Source organism: Tympanuchus pallidicinctus, unplaced genomic scaffold (genome assembly GCF_026119805.1).
Source record: "Tympanuchus pallidicinctus isolate F22 unplaced genomic scaffold, pur_lepc_1.0 scaffold15, whole genome shotgun sequence".
Lineage (NCBI taxonomy): Eukaryota > Metazoa > Chordata > Aves > Galliformes > Phasianidae > Tympanuchus > Tympanuchus pallidicinctus.
In genome coordinates this window covers 29,189,191-29,205,685 of record NW_026294669.1, presented here as the reverse complement: position 1 = coordinate 29,205,685, position 16,495 = coordinate 29,189,191, and the positions used below count along the sequence as shown (strand labels likewise).

Below are 16,495 nucleotides of genomic sequence, written 5' to 3'. Positions count from 1 at the left end.
ATATGAGATGACCGTGCAGAGCACAGAACCACATCATTGCCACATTTATGTGCGTGTAGGAAGGAGAGTCCCCACAAATGGAGGTTACACGCAGTTAGAAATCTCAGTGTAGTGCAACTCTATCATTAAACCAATGCACATCGTGCCTGGGGAGCCACAGAGACGCAAGCATTATAAAATCAAAGAGTTCTGTGAAAAGCGTATGGAATGGGACAAGATTATCTGCAATTATTCTGCCGTAAATATTTTCAGGCTGTGCTTCACCGTATGCCAGAGATTGCAGTGCAAATACTTCGGCAGTGATGTTTGCCTTCTAGTATTAAAAGAGACTCCTCTCCCTAGTGTTACGTGGTCTCAGACACCAGATGTTAGCCCTGTCACTAACCTGAAGACTGATCGGATGTGAACTTCTGAATTTGCATAGCATTGGGTCTCTTTCTCCCAAAGTTATAGGGTCTTTTTATTTGTTTCAGGAGCTGCTTGTCACAGGATGCATGTAACTATACCTCTGAAAAGCTCATTTTTTTATTTTGCTGGAGGAAAGACAAATTTGTTGTGCTGGGAAATATGGTACCACCTTTTGTTCCCTAACATCAGCAGTGCAATTCTTTGGGTGCTGGAGGAAAGGAGTATTTAGGAAGTCTGAAACTGCATGCATTGCTTCTGGTCAAACTCATCCTTTAGCTCCTGAAATATGTTCCAAGTTTGCAGAATTAATGGGGTAGCAGAAGGTCTCTTTAGCTCTTTTGTGTTGTTGACTTTCTCATTTCCATGTTTTTCTTTATTTTAAGGGATGTAACTTACAGTTGAACTGTAAAGTAGAGACATTTGAGTAGTTAGACACTGAGGAATGTGTTTTCAAAGGAAACAACTGTGGAAATGAAACTTCCAGTATGTCACTAGTGTAACTTGTGTGTGCTAAGACAAAGATCTCAGTAGTGCTAGTGGTGGCACAGGGCACCCTTCCAGGAGTCCTTCGTGAGAGTCCCAAACATGTTATGTGTACAGGGAGGTCCTTCTCTGTCACAGGACCTTTAGCATGAAACATCCAAGTCGGGTTGACCTTTTCTCCCAGCATGCAGGTATAGAGCTTTGGGCTGCTCTAAGTGGGTCTCAGCTGCCAAGGAGAAAAACAACTAATGCTAACTGAAGTTGTACTGCTATTGCTTGGCAAAAAAGGAAAGTTCCTATTTGGCAGAAAACATAGACATAACGGCAAAATAGAAAGTTGGTGGTGTTTTGATGGGTGGGAATCCAATCCTGTGTAAGATTCACAGTCAAAGAAAGCAGATGGTCTGTCTCAGCACTGAATTAACTGATGCTTTCTAAAGCACAGAGGAGATGTAGCTGCTACAGAATTGCTGCTTGCTCATTCCAACTTGAATGCAGTTTGTTTTGCTTCAGGTGAATGAAGGATAAGCTGCATTCATGTGAGTCCTTGCTTTCCTATTTGCTGGTCCCAGCACTGGAGTTGTTCAGATTGCCTGTTTAATGTCTGCTCTTCAGACAGAGCTCAAACCTGTGGCCATTCTCTGTAATGAAAAAGCTAGAGGTTGTTGTTGCTAAATCACTATGCTCAGTTCTTAGAGCAAAGTTTCTTGTCTTATGAATGCTGTTTTATGCTTGAACTGTTGCAGGCTGTTGTTGAAAGTGTTGCAGGCTTCCAGAGTGCACTCAGTCCTACTGCTTGAGAGCAGAGGTATAGCTGGGACATTCCATGAGCATGCAGAATTTTCTCACTGAGTACACGAACAAGGACTAAGCTTGGTTTATGGCTAAGAGTGTGATTAGAAACATGGACATCCAAATTATGTTGCTGTTCTGTTGAGGGTTTGCTCTGTTGTTTTTTTTTTTTTTTTGGAGAGAAGGAGTGAGTTCAGGGAATCTTTAAGGTTGGGAAGCCCTCTAAGACCATCTAGTCCAAGCACCAAGCCATCACCCTTGTGCCCACTCACCAGCAGTTACTCCTGCTGACTCAGCTTCCTCCTCATGTCAATGAGTACATATCCTAAGTATCTGCAAGGAAGATCAGGGAGACTGTGCTTTTAGCCCAGCTGTAACCGCCCCTTTGAAGTGTCAGTTCTGTTCAAGGAGAGTGGCAGAGTTGCTCACCTGGAGGGACATGACTAGGCATAGGTAATTCTGATAGTCCAGCAAATGGAGTGAAAAGGACTAAGAAGTCTAAGCTGGAGTTGTGATATAGCTTTCACACTGCACTGATTTGTTTTAGGGAAAGAAGAAAGTTGGTCTCAGAATCAATGTTTCTTACAAAGTCAGGCCAGACCAAAGCGTAAGACACAGTGCTAGCTGCAATGTCACGCCTTCTAAAGAGTTGCGATCTGCCCCCGAGGGAGCGCAGGCAATGAGAGACCTTCTTTCACAAGGGGCACGGAGCTGAACATACGTTCTTACAATGCAGCGAGAGAAGCGTTTCAATGGCAAAAGCTTTCGAAGGGCACACGGCGCCCTGCCGGCTCCCAGCGCCGCCTGCTGCCCTGGGGCAGTCGCCGTGCCCGCCGGGCGGCGCTGCGAGCCCGCCCCGCCCGCTCCCAGCCCGGGGCCGCCGCCTCCGCCCCTCGCGGGCCGGGGCCGGGCGGGGCGGGGCGGGGCCGCTCCCGGTCCCCGCGGCTGCTGCCGGGCGGCGTCGGGGCGGGAGGCGCTGGGGCTGCGGCTGGCTGCCGAGGTACGGGGCACGGGGCTGCGGCGGGACGGGGCGCGGGGGGCCGCGGGAGGAGATGTGCTGGGGCTCGCCGCTTCAAGGCGGACCGCGGCATTTGCTTCTTCCCGCCTGGAGGCAGTGCCGCGGGAGCGTGGCTTCGCTTCATTCAAACGAGCGGCGGGGATGCGGGGAGGGGAGCGGAAAGCGGAGCTCCGGGGCTCGCTGCAGCCTCGTCGAGCGCATCCCCGGGCGGGAGGAGCGTGGCAGCTGGGCGGCAGTGCGCGCTGCCCGCGACTCTGGGGCGGCTCGCCCCTCTGCGATGCGAGCCGTGCGGGTCGGCGTGTCTACCGGGAGCGCTCCGAAGGGTGGAGGTGACTGAAAGGAAAGGTATAAAAGCTTGCCGCTCATCCGACGTGCCTTAGTGGAACTGGTTGTCCAAAATGCAGCCCGGTTAGAAATTACCGCTGAGGAACGTAAAGGTCAAGGTAAAATGGCTGACGGTGCAGTTTTTGTGTTGAATCATGAGGTTCCCGTGTCCCGCCGTCCCATTGTTAATTGTGAATGAAGGCTGGCAGCAAGCTGCCCGTGTTTCCCCGGATGAATTATCACTTTGTGAAGCCTTGTGCCGAAAACATGGCTTTCCCCCAAAGCGTGTGGTGTGAGGGCAGGAGGAGCTGGTTTCGTCTGTTGTAGCCCGGAGCTCGGCTGCTTCTTAATGCATTCGTGTTACCGATGTTGTCGCACGTGCTTTTGTTTCCAGCTGTCCCAGCCTGGTTCTAAATAGCTTTAACGCGGCGCTCCGAGCAGTGACTCTGGGCCGTGCCCATTGTTCCAGGAGAGGCGTGCAGCGGTCACCGCTTGCAAATGTTGATGCTGTGGGGAATCGTCCGCTCCCTCCCGTCTTTAGGGATGGATGTCTGCGAGAACACCTGCGTGGTGTGGGGTACTGCGCTGGGTGGGTGGTGTGAGGGCAGCTAGCAGAGAAGAGTGAGTGCTCCGCGAGGTAGAGGTGAAAGAACTCCTCACAGCATCTTAGCTCACAGAAACTCGCCTTTTTATCTGTTTGTATATATATATATTTATTTTTGTGAGAGCTTAAGTCCTGTCTGTAGGGGTGGAGCTGTGCAGGAGAAGCACGCTGGGGCACGGAGCTCAGTTGGACGATGTATGTTAGCTCTTCAGCTGCTGTGCTGAGGGCTCTCTGCGCTTCTCTTCAGAAGGGCAGATGTGTGCTGCTGGGGGAAGGGAAGACAGAGTCTGGCAAATGGGAGGAGGAAGTGGGAGAGAAATTGGAAACATAAGCAAAGCCATTAATTTTTCCCACTGTGCGCTCTTAAGAAACTGCTGGCAGTGCTCTGGTGATATTCTGCCTCATGGAAGTGTCATGGACTTTCTTCACATGATCCTCTGAGATCATCCGGTTCCTCTGAGCTCTGTGGGAACAGAAATTCCTCCTGCAGGATTCTGATCTCATCTTCCTTCAGCAGCAGCTTGGGAATCGGGGAGGAAGGTGAGGAAGGCACCAGTGGAATGAGCTGGATTACTGCTTGGTGCTGCTGTGGGCCCTCTGGGCACCACCTTGCCTCCTCCCACATGCTTGGTGTGGCCATGGCTGGGGCAAACTTGAACACATCAGCCTATGTTAAACACTACTGGTGTGTAGTGCACTACTGTATATTTAGTCTGCTTGCATGCCAGGCTGTCCTATACATTTTCCCTTATAGAGTCATAGGTTCATCAAAGTTGGAAAAGACTTCCAAGATCATCCAGTCCAGCTGTCCACCTCCCACCAATGTTTCCAACTAAACCATGTGTCTCAGTACCACATCTACACGTTCCTTTAACACCTCCATTACATTTCATTCATCCTTTTTATTGGGCTTATGAAGAACAAGCTGAAATGGAAAATGGTGACTTGAGTGATTGTATACTTCAAGCTTCGGGAATTTCCTGAGGTTGATGAAAGGCAAAAATATGGACTTCTTTTTCCTTTATTCTTTCTTTCCCTAATAACCACATACATCATCTTTTACATTCTCAGAACACTGCAGTAAAAAATATCTCTGCAGCTTCTCTTGTCTGTTGGGGATTATGGGCAAAATTTGGGAGGGCTGCAGTAGTGATGTCCGGCCCTTGAGTCTGTAACCTGATCCACAGCTTTTTCTCTTCAGCTGGGAAAGGAAGTAACAGCTCTGATTACACCCTTACGTAACCTCGCCATTCACATTCACGTCCTCCAGAAAGAAGGAAAGCAGAGCCTGATTTCTGATGTATAAACTAGCACCAACGAGTGCTTTGTCATAAAGAAGTAGTAAAGAATAGCACTGATTTGCTTTTGTTTTGCTGTACCTAGAGTGAAAAAAAAATAAAAGTAAAGCTTTTTCTTTTCCCTGATGGGGCATTGGGAAGGGCTGCAGCTCTTTGTCCCACCTGCTGCAGAGAAAACCAGAACTGCACAGGTTTGGCAGTCTTTGCTAGTGGGTCTCAGCATCAGTCTTGATCTGTGCTGCAGTCTCAAAACATTCACTCACTGCAGTTGTGTCCCACTTTGCTTGTAGACTGTGAAAGTTTTGCTCTTTTGCTGTGTAGAACTCCAGACTTCAGTGTCTAAGCAGAGTGTGGAGGGCAGGATCTTCTCTTCTCACTTATGGATGGTCCCTGTCTTGGTGGACAGTGCTGAGGAAAGAGGAAGGTGAGACTCTCCAAACCTTTTTCTGTGCCTTCATATATATGTAACTACATAGAAGAGGTACAGTAGAGGCTTTCCTCTTTGCACAGGAGAAGCCTTTCTGCTTGCTATGTGAGTGAGGGATTTTGTGTGACCTGTCTCTGGTCTTCCCACATTCCATCCTTCAGTGGGGGCAGAAACTCTTCTCCATGCTTTCTAATCACTTTTGACTTAGGTCTCCTGCTGAGCTGTTTTATCTGTATGCAGGTGGCTCCTGCTCATTCACTTGCCTCTGGTACCTCACCTTGTCCTCCCCAGGCCTCGAGCACATCACATTCCTGTAGTCCCATGCTGGTGGCTGTGTACTGTGCAATGTGCTCCTCAGGGACCTGCCCAGCATGGGCTGGGCTCTTTGAGCAGGGTTGGAATGTACTTTTATGGTATGCCTGGCCATTTTCTGCCATTTTTGATGCTTTTGATTCCTGCCATTTTTGATGCTTTGCTCTGGGCTTGAAGAACCCTGTTGTAAAAACAAGGAGTTTATCTCACTTTTTGCTTATCTCTACTTTAAGTAACCTTGGAGTCTGTAAGGATTGCCTGCACACCTGAGACTTTTGACCAATGTGTCATCCAAATGCAGGGCTAGAATGATCCGAATTCTTTTTACAGGCAAAGAGCTAAGGGCATAACCACATGGACAGTGTTAATGTTTTTCTTTCCTAGCTCCTTGTTACGGGGAAATTTTCCATTTCTAGTTGCAAGCATACGTCTCTCAATTTCTAGCTATATTTCAGTTCTACTGGTAAAGTCACTGTGGTGCTGGAAGCATTTTGTGGGAGAGAACGGAGTCTCAAAAGATGCTTTTGCAGATGGAGATGATTTATCCCGTCCCCTTCTCAGCTGCAAGACCCAGAATAACAAAGATACCAGGAAGAAAGAAGTGCATAGGAAGGAGAAAGAGGGAATAGCTGTGAGATATCTGTGCTGAGTAGAAGAGTGGTGGTGCTGCACTGTGACAATTACTCACTGTAGGTTTCCTCAGTTTCCAAATACAGTCAGTGCGGAGAGACTTGTGCTGTGTTTTTTCCTACTGTCAGCAGAAAACTGTTTAAAGAACAGTTAGTGACCACAGCCTGGTGAGCATGGGTACGAGTTTCCTGGGCCCACAAGTATGCTCTGTGTGCGAGGTCTCTTGTTTTTCTTTCCCCGCTCCTTTTTCTGTGGTTTTCCACGATTCTCATGGTTGGCATATTTTAAAGCACTACTGAGGGTACTTAGAATTAAGAGTAAGAATGATTAAACTGGAGGACTTATTGCAGTGGGAACATTGGGGTTACTGGTTTTTACGCACAGTGGAGCACATGTAAAGTTCCAGTGCTGTATTTTATGCTGACCTTTGGAAACCTGCACTCAGAAATCAAAGTGGGAATCTGCTGAGAGATAGGGTGTTGAGTTCTTTATCTTGGGAAGACCTGAGCAAAGGAGGCTGTGCTTATTCTCTGTGCCTTTGTGTTGAAGCTATTCACAGAAGTTAATGGTGTCAAAGAGGTATCCTTAAAGACATTCTTGCATGGGATTCTTCCAAGAGTGGTGTTAGTAGAAGTTCTACTTTTGGGAAAGCTGATGAGGGGGAGTGAAGGTGTTGCTATTGCTTGCCAATGTTCTTCCCAGGAAGCAAACGAGCAGTTTAATGGTGATGCTGGCCGAGTGAGGCAAAAGTCCCCCTTTTTTCACCAGGGACTGGTGAGCTGTTGACCAAGCAGCTTTGCTGGAGCCCTTTGCCCGAGTGGCAGAAGGTGGCTTTGCCTGGCAGGGTTCATGTTTACTAGACATCATAGGAGAAGTCTATTTTGTGGCCAGAATACCAGCTATTCTCCCTTTTCATCAGCAGAGGCTTGGAGAAAGAAGGAAGATGATGGTTGATGGACAGAGGTCATTTCTGGGAGCAGTGAAACTTCCATGAGCTGAACATCTGGGTTCTGAGAGTCTGAAGAGGCTTCCCAGCCTCAATGTCTGCCAGTAGGATTGTGCCTGTAGGAGCGGTTGGGTTTTGTAGCAGAGGGCGAGTGAAGAGAGAAGCTGCTCTGGAGAAGGAAAAAGAATAGCAGGGATCCCTGTTTCTTGGAGAGAATATTCCTGGTTGTGGTTGTGAGGATTCTAGGAATCTTCTGTGCAGCCCTCGCTAACCCTGCTCAGCCACGCTGGGCTCAGGGAGGAGTGTGAACAGAGAAGGGCACCTGTAGGAGTATGGGGCATGGAGAAGCTGTGGAGAGCACAGGAAGACCTGGGTACGGCTGGGCCTGAGAAGGTCCTCTCCAAGCATTTTTACTGTGGTGTAGGAAGGGAAGCACCAGACAGGGAGAAGAAACACATTTCAAAACGAAGCACCAATAACATTAGCGCAAGAAAGAAGTAACTATTAGCTGACCATGAATGTGTTTAGGCTAGGAATTAGACATGCTGCTGGAGCAATTTCTCATGAAATGTGAGAAGGCTGACAAACTGCTCTCTGGAGAAGCTGTAGCATATAGTAGTCACGATTGTATGATACAGTGGTTTTGGCACCAGTCTCAAACACGCAGAATAGACATAGCTACTGCCGTCATTGCTCAGTTACCCAGCTGTCAGGCTGCGGCAGTTAAAAGGCCTCTGGAGATTACCTTGAGTGATCAAAGAGCCTGAGGCTGTGCTGAAATGAAGCTTGCTCCAGGAGAAACCCCTATAAATCCTCTGGCAAGCAAAGCTGCAGCCCAGCTCCTCATACCTTGCAGCACACTTCTGACACGGGGAAGTTGTGAACAAGTCTTCTGGCTTCACAAAACTGCCAGATGGGAACACGTGCTGAGACAAAGCGAGGGAAAGCTCTGTACCTGTGAGTTCATGTTGAGTTTGTCTGCCCTAAGACTGGTTGTTTCCCTTCCTCCTTTCTTTAGAGCTATTTTGGGGAGGTGCGGTGTTGCATTTTGTTTGGGAATGACTTAGTTTATCTTGATAGGTTTTAGAATGTGTGCTGGCATCTGCCCTCCTGGACTTTTGGAGCGGAGGGATTAGCATGTGTCGAAATGCAGCCTTTTGAACTGTCTGCGTATTCCCGGATGCCTATTGATAAGGATGGAGATATAGAGGAGCAGCTGGAGATACCTTGATTTAAAAACGGATGGCTTCTATACTGTGGTTTCAGATGTGCTACTGAAAGTGACTGCTGAGAATGAAAATGACCAAACTGAGGATGTTGTTCAGTGCTTGAGACGTACTTGTCTAAAAGCAGCTGTTACGTTATCGAAGCTTCTCCTGTCCTTGAATCATAGAATCATTAAGGTTTTGGAAAAGACCACTGAGATTACCTGGTTCATGACTGACCCACCAGTGCATGTCCCTAAGTGCCCTATCTACTCTTTTCTTGAAAAAATCCAAGAAGTAGAACATGGTTTGTCTTCATGGCTTGCCATGTCCATCTCAAGGCAGCTGTGGATGCTGGCTGAGCCTGCTGGGTGAAGTACTCAGGAGAGGGAGGGTTCAGTGGGCATAGATGAATGTATTGGGTAGTGTTCTGGACTTCTTTTCCTCCTGTTTTAAACAACAGGAAAGCTAACATTATGAAAATACACAGTACTCTCAGCCACGTATATTGCAGTTTTACCCAGACTTTAGCCGTGGAGGAGAATACAAGTGCATGGGCACTTGGACTTTGCTTTGTAGACCGGCCCTTGCACTGGACTCTGGGCATGTGATGGTGTTTCCCAGTCACAGCTATGCTCAGTTATCATGGGGGCTTGGTGACGGGTGACTGGGGACACGGGGACACCACCAGTTCTTTTGGGATCTGGATCTCAGTGGCGCTGTGCTTGACCATATTCTGTCTTAAGTCAAGTTCAGGGGTGGCTGGGAGGACTTTCTGTGGCTTCCTTCCCTTCAGTGGTTGGAGCTGTATGAAGCTGTGGCTTTACTTATTATGTTATTTTGTATTTTGCATATTTTTGAGGCTTATTACCATGTTGAATGGGGAAAGAACCTGAACGTTTGAGAAGATTAGCATGTATTAGGTGTATTAACCCTTTGGTATTAAGGTATCTCTTAATACATCCTTACTGGCACAGCACAAACAGGTTTCTTTTGGCAGTACTGGGAGTGCATGATTCCTGTGCTGCCTGGAGGGTACAGCAGCTTGCTCTGTGCCTGCGTGCTTGTGTCGGAAGGAAAGAAATGGCATAATTGTAAAAGAAGGAGTGGAATCAGTATAGATGACTGCTGATTGCTGGATTGCTCCCAGGGGAGGGAAACCCTTCCTGAAAGAAATGCTCTGACTTTGTGAGACGGGTTGTTTTCCAATAGTGTTTTGTGAGGATCTGCTACAGGCAGATCTTTTGAAGACAAGCTGTGATGTGGCAGCAAGCTGGTGCTGTGTCACATGCAGCAAACAAAGAGGATCTCCCAAAATAAATAAGGGCCACTTTGCTTTCCTTGTCCTGCTTCTGCAACAACTGTGCAAACCTAACCTTTGGACTGGGTGGGATCCCAAAAAATTGGCAGGAAGTTTCAGGCGGCAGCTTGAAAGATGAAGATAGTGGGTCTAAAAGGACACCCCCTGACTATCCAGTAGCAAGAGCTGGTTTTTGTTATTAAAAAAAAAAAAAAGAGGCTATTTTCTTTCTGTGTTGGTGTTCTGTGCTGACAACCTTTAAAATCACAGAATTGTGGACTGAAGAACACTGTCCATTTGAAATGTAGTAAATGTAGTCTTTAGGGGAAGAAGGCAGAACACGGGGCAATTTTTGGTTTCACAGTCCCGTTTGACTCCCTGTTTTGAGGAGGATTCAAGAAGATAGTAGAGAGGTATATACGAAAGATAGATTTCCCTTTCCTCCTGAGTATTTTATCCCTCTCTGAAGATGTGGACCTGGAATGACTACAGAACTTGGTGGTTAGACAATGACTAAAAAAGCCTAAATGTAAGCAGCAGCCGTGGATCCTGTTTCTGCTGAAATCAGCAGAAGTTGATCAAATTTTGGGCATCAAAACAGCTTTGTTAGTGAAGACCTTATTTCCAGATGCATTGAAATTGCCCTAAGTGTCCTCTCTATAAAACATAAGTAATTAAAAAAAAAAAAAGCAAGCACAAACCCCCCAGTTTTCAGTTTTCAGGCCTGGATAGCTCGATAGCTGCTTTATAGCTACTTCCCCAAAGCCTGTGTGACTGCATGACCCAGGCAGCTCAGCTTCAAAGCAAGCTGCCTTTGGAAACAGGTCAGCCTGATGTGTGCTTACAGGTGGTGGTTATTGTGCCATGGTTGCCAGTCATTGCAAGTAATTTGAAAGCTGGTACTGCTGGGAGTATAAAGTAGAAGCAGAATAGATGCACCCTGCAGGTTCTTACTGTAGTAGGCAATGTCCAAGCCGGTGTTTTGCTCACTGGTAGGGAAAAGGAACAGAAAACATACTTAGAGAAACATAAACCCAGCACCTTACCATCCCCAGGTGTCACATGTTGTAAGGGAGGAGGGTATGATACATGCTGCACACGTGACTCCAGTAAATTTCTTTTTGTTTTGAGGTCCGGTGCACTTTTTACATGGCAGGGGTCACATAAAGCCAAAACCAACCCCAGAACAATCTGGCAATGGCAACCAAACTTCTTTCCTTAGCATTGAGGAAGGACTTGTGCTCTTGCAGCGTGGACGGCCAATGGTATCCTAGGCTGCACCTACAGAAGGGTGTCCAGCAGGGAAATGGAGGTGATCGTCTCCCTCTGTTGTGCCTTCCATCCCTGGAGGCATTGAAGGCTGGACTTGATAGGCTTGATGGGCTCCTGGGCAGTCTGATCTAGTGGTTGGCAAGCCTGCTCACAGTAGGGGGTTGGATCTGGATGATTTTTGAAGTGCCTTCCAACCCAAGCCATTGTAGGATTGTATGGTTCTGTGACTTTGGTGCTGTTAATGAGGAGAGAGCTTAAGCTGTTGCCTGTGGAGAAAACGTCCCAGTAAACATCCTTCAAACTCCCAAATAGAGTCTAATTATAGCACTTCTCTAAGCTGCAGTTGAGCTCTTATCATTAAGCTCCTACAGGATGGTGTTGCTTCACGTGACTGCCGTTGTTCAGCGGTACTGAAGTGGCCTCTTTGGTTCCTGAGAATTGCACAATCTGTAGCTAAATCCTGGCGTTCCACAGCACCAGCCCACGGAGTGCTCATTTCTGCTATTGAATTCTTCTGGGCAAATCTTTTGTCATCTAAATTGCAGTCACTGGAGCACAACTCTGCAGTAATCTGATGTTGCTAAAGAGCCATTCCCATTGGGCTGATGCCTGATGCAAACATTCCTGCAATCTAAACACAAATATGCCCCAGTGCTACATTTGACTGGTGCAATTTACTGGAGCTATTTGCTGTTAACTACTGAAGAAATCTGTATGCATGGCTGATGGTCGGTGCCTACAGAAAAAGAAGTTGCACAAGGCTTTCAGATAACAGATCTTGCTTGGTAGTAAGCTAGTGTGAACTTTATCTAATTTTAAAGCTACCATGAGCGGCAGCATCGTGCTGTGCCCTGCACACTCTTGTTTTCAGCATTCTGATGGTGATGGGGAACATCCTGGAGCTAGGACTGCAGGTTCTTCTGATACACAGCTGCTGGGCAGCAGATATGAGCTGCTGGTTGTGTCCTGCTGTGTCCAGAGACTAAAACACTATGGAGTCTGGAGGCAAAGGAAGTATTTTCTTTGGGTAGAATCAAGATCTTCCGATGTGTTGCTGTCAAGAAATGTGGCTTTATTTTTTTTTCTCTTATTATTAAAAATGTAGGATTTCACAGTACCTCTGCTGTGACAGTTTTGGTGGGAGGAAAATTGTGCCCTGTTGCAATGCCACGGGAACCTTGCAAGCCCCTCTGCTGCCAGTGGTAATCCCAGTGCAGCAAATGCAAACTTGTGCTGAGTGAGGACTGCCTGGCTGCAGTTGTTCTTGTTCCTCTGTATGAGGACGGTGTGGAAAAACCTGGACAATTCCATAGCGTGCTCTATGCCAATAATGTGGCATTACTTCATTTCCCCTAAGAGGAATGTGAATGTAGTTGTATAAGGCTTTGGGGGTTTGCCTGTTCTCTGTATCATCTCCTATTTATAGCTGTCATTAGTTCTCATTTCAGATGGGCTGATGATAAGACTGTTGTGGCTCGGGAGTTTTTCAGTTTGCCATCTTTGAGGCCAGGAGGGACAGGAAGGATGAGATCCAGCTGGCCTCACTGGATGTGAGTGCAGGATGGAACTCCCAGCGCCTACAAGCAATAGATACCAAAAGCCTATGTCTAACAGTGTGCGGATAAAAGCGTGCCCAGCCCTTCTCCTGCAGAGCAAGTTGTGTCCAGCATAAAATAGGTCAAGCTGTGAGGGATTACTGAACAAGCTTTTTTTTTGTTTTGTTTTGCTTTTTTTAAATTCCCTGAGAATGGAAAAGTGTTGAAACTGTTCTCACTTCATTGAGTTAAGGCCTAGATGCAAAACCAGAGCGAGAAGGAAGAGATTTGGCGAATGGATGGAGAAAAGAGAGATGTTCTGAAACGCTGCCAATGTGTGCTGTGGGGATAAGGAAGGTAAATTTGGAAGATTTTAAGTGGGTGTGGTAGGGCTCTGGAAACGTTTGAAGAAGAATCGAAGTTTAAGACTGTGTTAGACAGGTTTTGCTTTTATGCTGAGCTAATTGGTTGCCGTATTAAAAATTCAGTGACTGGCAGCTGTAATCTTTTGTACAGTGTTGTTGTTTTTCTTGATGTCAACAAAATGACATGTTGTGGTCACGAAAGGAGTGCGTTATTTAAATCAATGGATAATTTCCAGTTTGAAATTCTGGACCAGTTCGCATAGAGCCTCACTTCCACCCCACAAAAAATCTCCCTTTCGAAAGCCTTCCTAGGAAAATAACTGAACATATAATCATAACGGTTCATGTTGGCAATGACCTTAAAGATCATCTGGTTCCAACTCCCCTCCTACAGGCAAGGGCACCTCCCTCTGGACCAGGTTGCTCACAGCCCCATCCAGCCTGGCCTTGAATGCTTCCAGGGAGTGGGCATCCACAGCCTCTCTGGGCAGCCTGTTCCAGTGTCTCACTACCCTCACAGTAAAGAATGTCTTCCTAATATCTACTCCAAACCTTTCCTCTTCCAGTTTAAAACCATTTCCCCTTGTCCTTTTGCATCATGCCCTTATACATAAAAAGCCTCTCCCCAGCTTTCCTGTAGAGCCTGTTCAGGTGGGGTGTCTTTGTTTTAAAGGATGTAACCCATTCTGACTCTTTCCTCTAACCTAATTTCCTGTCTGCTGGTGCTCCCCAACCAGCACAGCTGTGGTTGTAATTGTTTCTGGTCTCTGAGCCGCTGAGAACTCGTTTTGGTCCCAGCCCTCTCATCGTCCTGGTTCTATGAACATCATTCTTGAGAAACTCTGAAAGGATGCCAGAATGTGTATGGAAGAAGAAGCAGGTTGCTTTGGTGTACAGTTGTACAAACTGTGGTGAACGAGCTCAGCGGGACTGATGAGGAAAGATTTCTATAAGTACTTGGGTGTGGATTTGGATTGAGTTTCTGAGCTTGGTGACATACAGCTAAAAAGTCTTGATGGAAGTTTCATCTTGCAATTTCAGCAAGGTTTTTTATGTGTAGTTATAATTATGCTTTTTGAAGTTTGTGTAGCAGGTCAACTTTTTCAGTTTCCTTAGAGCTACTTTTAAAATTAGCATTTTGTGTTTTGAGGGTGTTATATACATAGATTTTCTTTAATTGATTAACTGCTTCTACTAAGTTAAATTATTTATCACATTCAATCTTAATATGTTTCATGTAAATTCAGACGTTAATGTTGGCTTTCCTTGACAGTCCTGAAACACTGATGGCTGATGTGAGGGATATTATGCGGAACTTGAGCCGCTATGCAATTCAAATGTTTTTTAGGCTTCCCTGTTTAATGGGATATCTGTAGGTATATTGTCTGTTCTTGATCACCTATGCATATAATATTTTCTGGCAGTCAGTGAAGTAGTTTTACTGTAGCATGATATTAAATTATTGGGAGAAAAAAAAAATACCCAGGAAGATGAAAATAAGCCTTTGACTGCAAAACTGAAATTCTTCAATGTGTAGGTAAGTTCAGATTTGTATACAAATTTCTGATCCAGCTTTTAGAAGTAGATAGAGTGTCTTTGTGCATCTGAGGTCGGGAATACGCAAGCGTTCCTGATGGGTTTGGCTGCTCTGGTCTTGAAATTCCCAAGCGGTGATGTATAGAGTGTGGTAGGCGGTACGTCATTTCACAATGGTAGATGAGGTATGCTATTCAGAAGTTTAATTTTAGGTTGTGATTGCCCATATTAGGACTTTTTTTTTTTTTTTTTTTTTTTTTTTTTTTTGGCTACAGACCCATTATTTAATAAGTTCCATACTCAAGGACTTTTTTTTTCAGCCTTCAAAAATTATTTGAACTTTAGTTGTTGCTCTATCGATAGTTATGGGATCACAGAAACAAGGCTGGTAGTGTAAAGAATTTGTCTTAATGGGATGCAGAAATTGAAGTGATACCTCTGGAAAGATTTTGTGAATGTTTAAGATATTTTGGGGGCTTCAGAGAGGTGAACTTTTAAGAACAAAAGCCTTTTTCTCTTAAAAAAAAAAAAAAATATTTATCCAATGCTTATGTTTAAAACGAATGCTTTTTTGTTTGTTTAGTGGAGTTGACTCAGCTTTGGTTGGTTACCATAGTTCATCACTGTTTTTGCTTTTCCATGTGAATTTCTAGCAATTCCCAGGCTTGGTTCAGGTTGGGGCCCTTGTTGTAGTGCTTCCCGTAGCTGCCTGGGGAGCTATGCTTCTCTTTGCTGAATTTGGAAAAACATCAAACGTGACTTAAGCCCTGATCTGATGTCCCTCAAATGTCACTCACTGCTCAAAAATCAAACGGCATGTAGTGGTTGTGGACACGAGTGAGAGTTAAAAGGCTACACTTGTTTTAGATTAGCTGTCGAAGGGTTAGCTCCAATGGTGAGCTAACAGCGATTGTATGAGGCACTAACTGCTAGAAGACATTCTGGAAACTGAGAAAAAAAGTATTTAAAATATGCTGCCCTGATGCGGGGAGCAAGGACAGATTGGTAGTTTTCAGTAGCTGAGGAGTTCCGTTGCTGTGTTGTGTCACTGTAGCTGTGCAGTAGTGGGTTCCTGGTTTGTGTTGTCAGCAGAGTTGTTCCTGCTGCGGTGTTCATTCCCAAGCACACCATCATGATGCCTGAAATTGGTGACTGGGTGCTTGGAGCTCTCAAGAAGGCTCAGTGAATCTTCTCTAGCAGTTGGATGGGAGGGATAAGCACGTGGAAGGATCAAATAGGTGTTGACTTCTGGCCTCACCTTGACTTCTTCAACTGAATTACTTTATCAGCACTGGTTACGTTGATCTTGGCTCCCTGTTTTATCCCCGCTTCTGACTTTTACCACTGCAATTATGTAGGTGTAGCCTCTTGTCAACAGCTACCTTGTTACATCTTAAGCAATAAAATAACAAATAAATATGTAACTTCATCAAGACTGGTTAGAAAATGAAATAACTTGATAGCCTCAGGTAAACAAGACCAGCACTGTAATGAATTATATGCACTCTAGAGTACGTTTTTCATTTCAGATAAAACAGGGGGAGCAACAGGGGAGCAAATTCAACTGCTTGGTTTCTGCTTAAAAGACGTTTGGATTGGAGAAATGCAGGTAAGGTGAGAAGGAAATTCAGATCAGGATATGAACCTATCTGAGCTTTAATTTGAGGCAGTGTAGGGAAAAAATTTAAAGAAGAGTCTTTTGATGGGGTTTTTGTTTGTAAGCCTTAGTATTGATGGTTAACACCTTGAAAAATTAGGATAATTAGAATAACTTTGAGCTAACTTTGCTCTTCTTTTCTTCCTTTCTTTGCAGGAGGAAATGGCCAAAATGGAGGTCAAGACGTCACTTCTAGATGACATGATAGGGGTGGGAGATATGGTCCTTCTAGAGCCGCTTAATGAAGATTCATTCATCAATAATCTGAAGAAGCGCTTTGATCACAGTGAAGTATATGTGAGTATATGGCAACAAATAGCATCCTCTGGGGACCTGTGTTGTCATTCTTGAAATGTATGTGTATTTACAAGGATATGGATTGA

At 45.6% G+C, this 16,495-nt stretch overlaps 1 protein-coding gene across 6 annotated transcripts in view; it reads left to right on the top strand.

The window, feature by feature from the left end:
• The first annotated feature begins 2,608 nt into the window (after positions 1-2,608).
• The window catches only part of MYO1B (myosin IB), a 93,005-nt gene continuing 79,118 nt past the window's right edge, over positions 2,609-16,495 (top strand). For 5 of the 6 annotated variants that reach the window (XM_052675793.1, XM_052675790.1, XM_052675788.1 and 2 more), the window contains exon 1: positions 16,269-16,409. In XM_052675793.1, the coding sequence (XP_052531753.1) occupies positions 16,275-16,409 (135 nt within the window). In that variant the 5' untranslated portion in view covers positions 16,269-16,274. Of the gene's footprint in view, positions 2,684-16,268; positions 16,410-16,495 lie in introns of those variants that run through there. The other variant, XM_052675794.1, reaches the window with a different exon arrangement.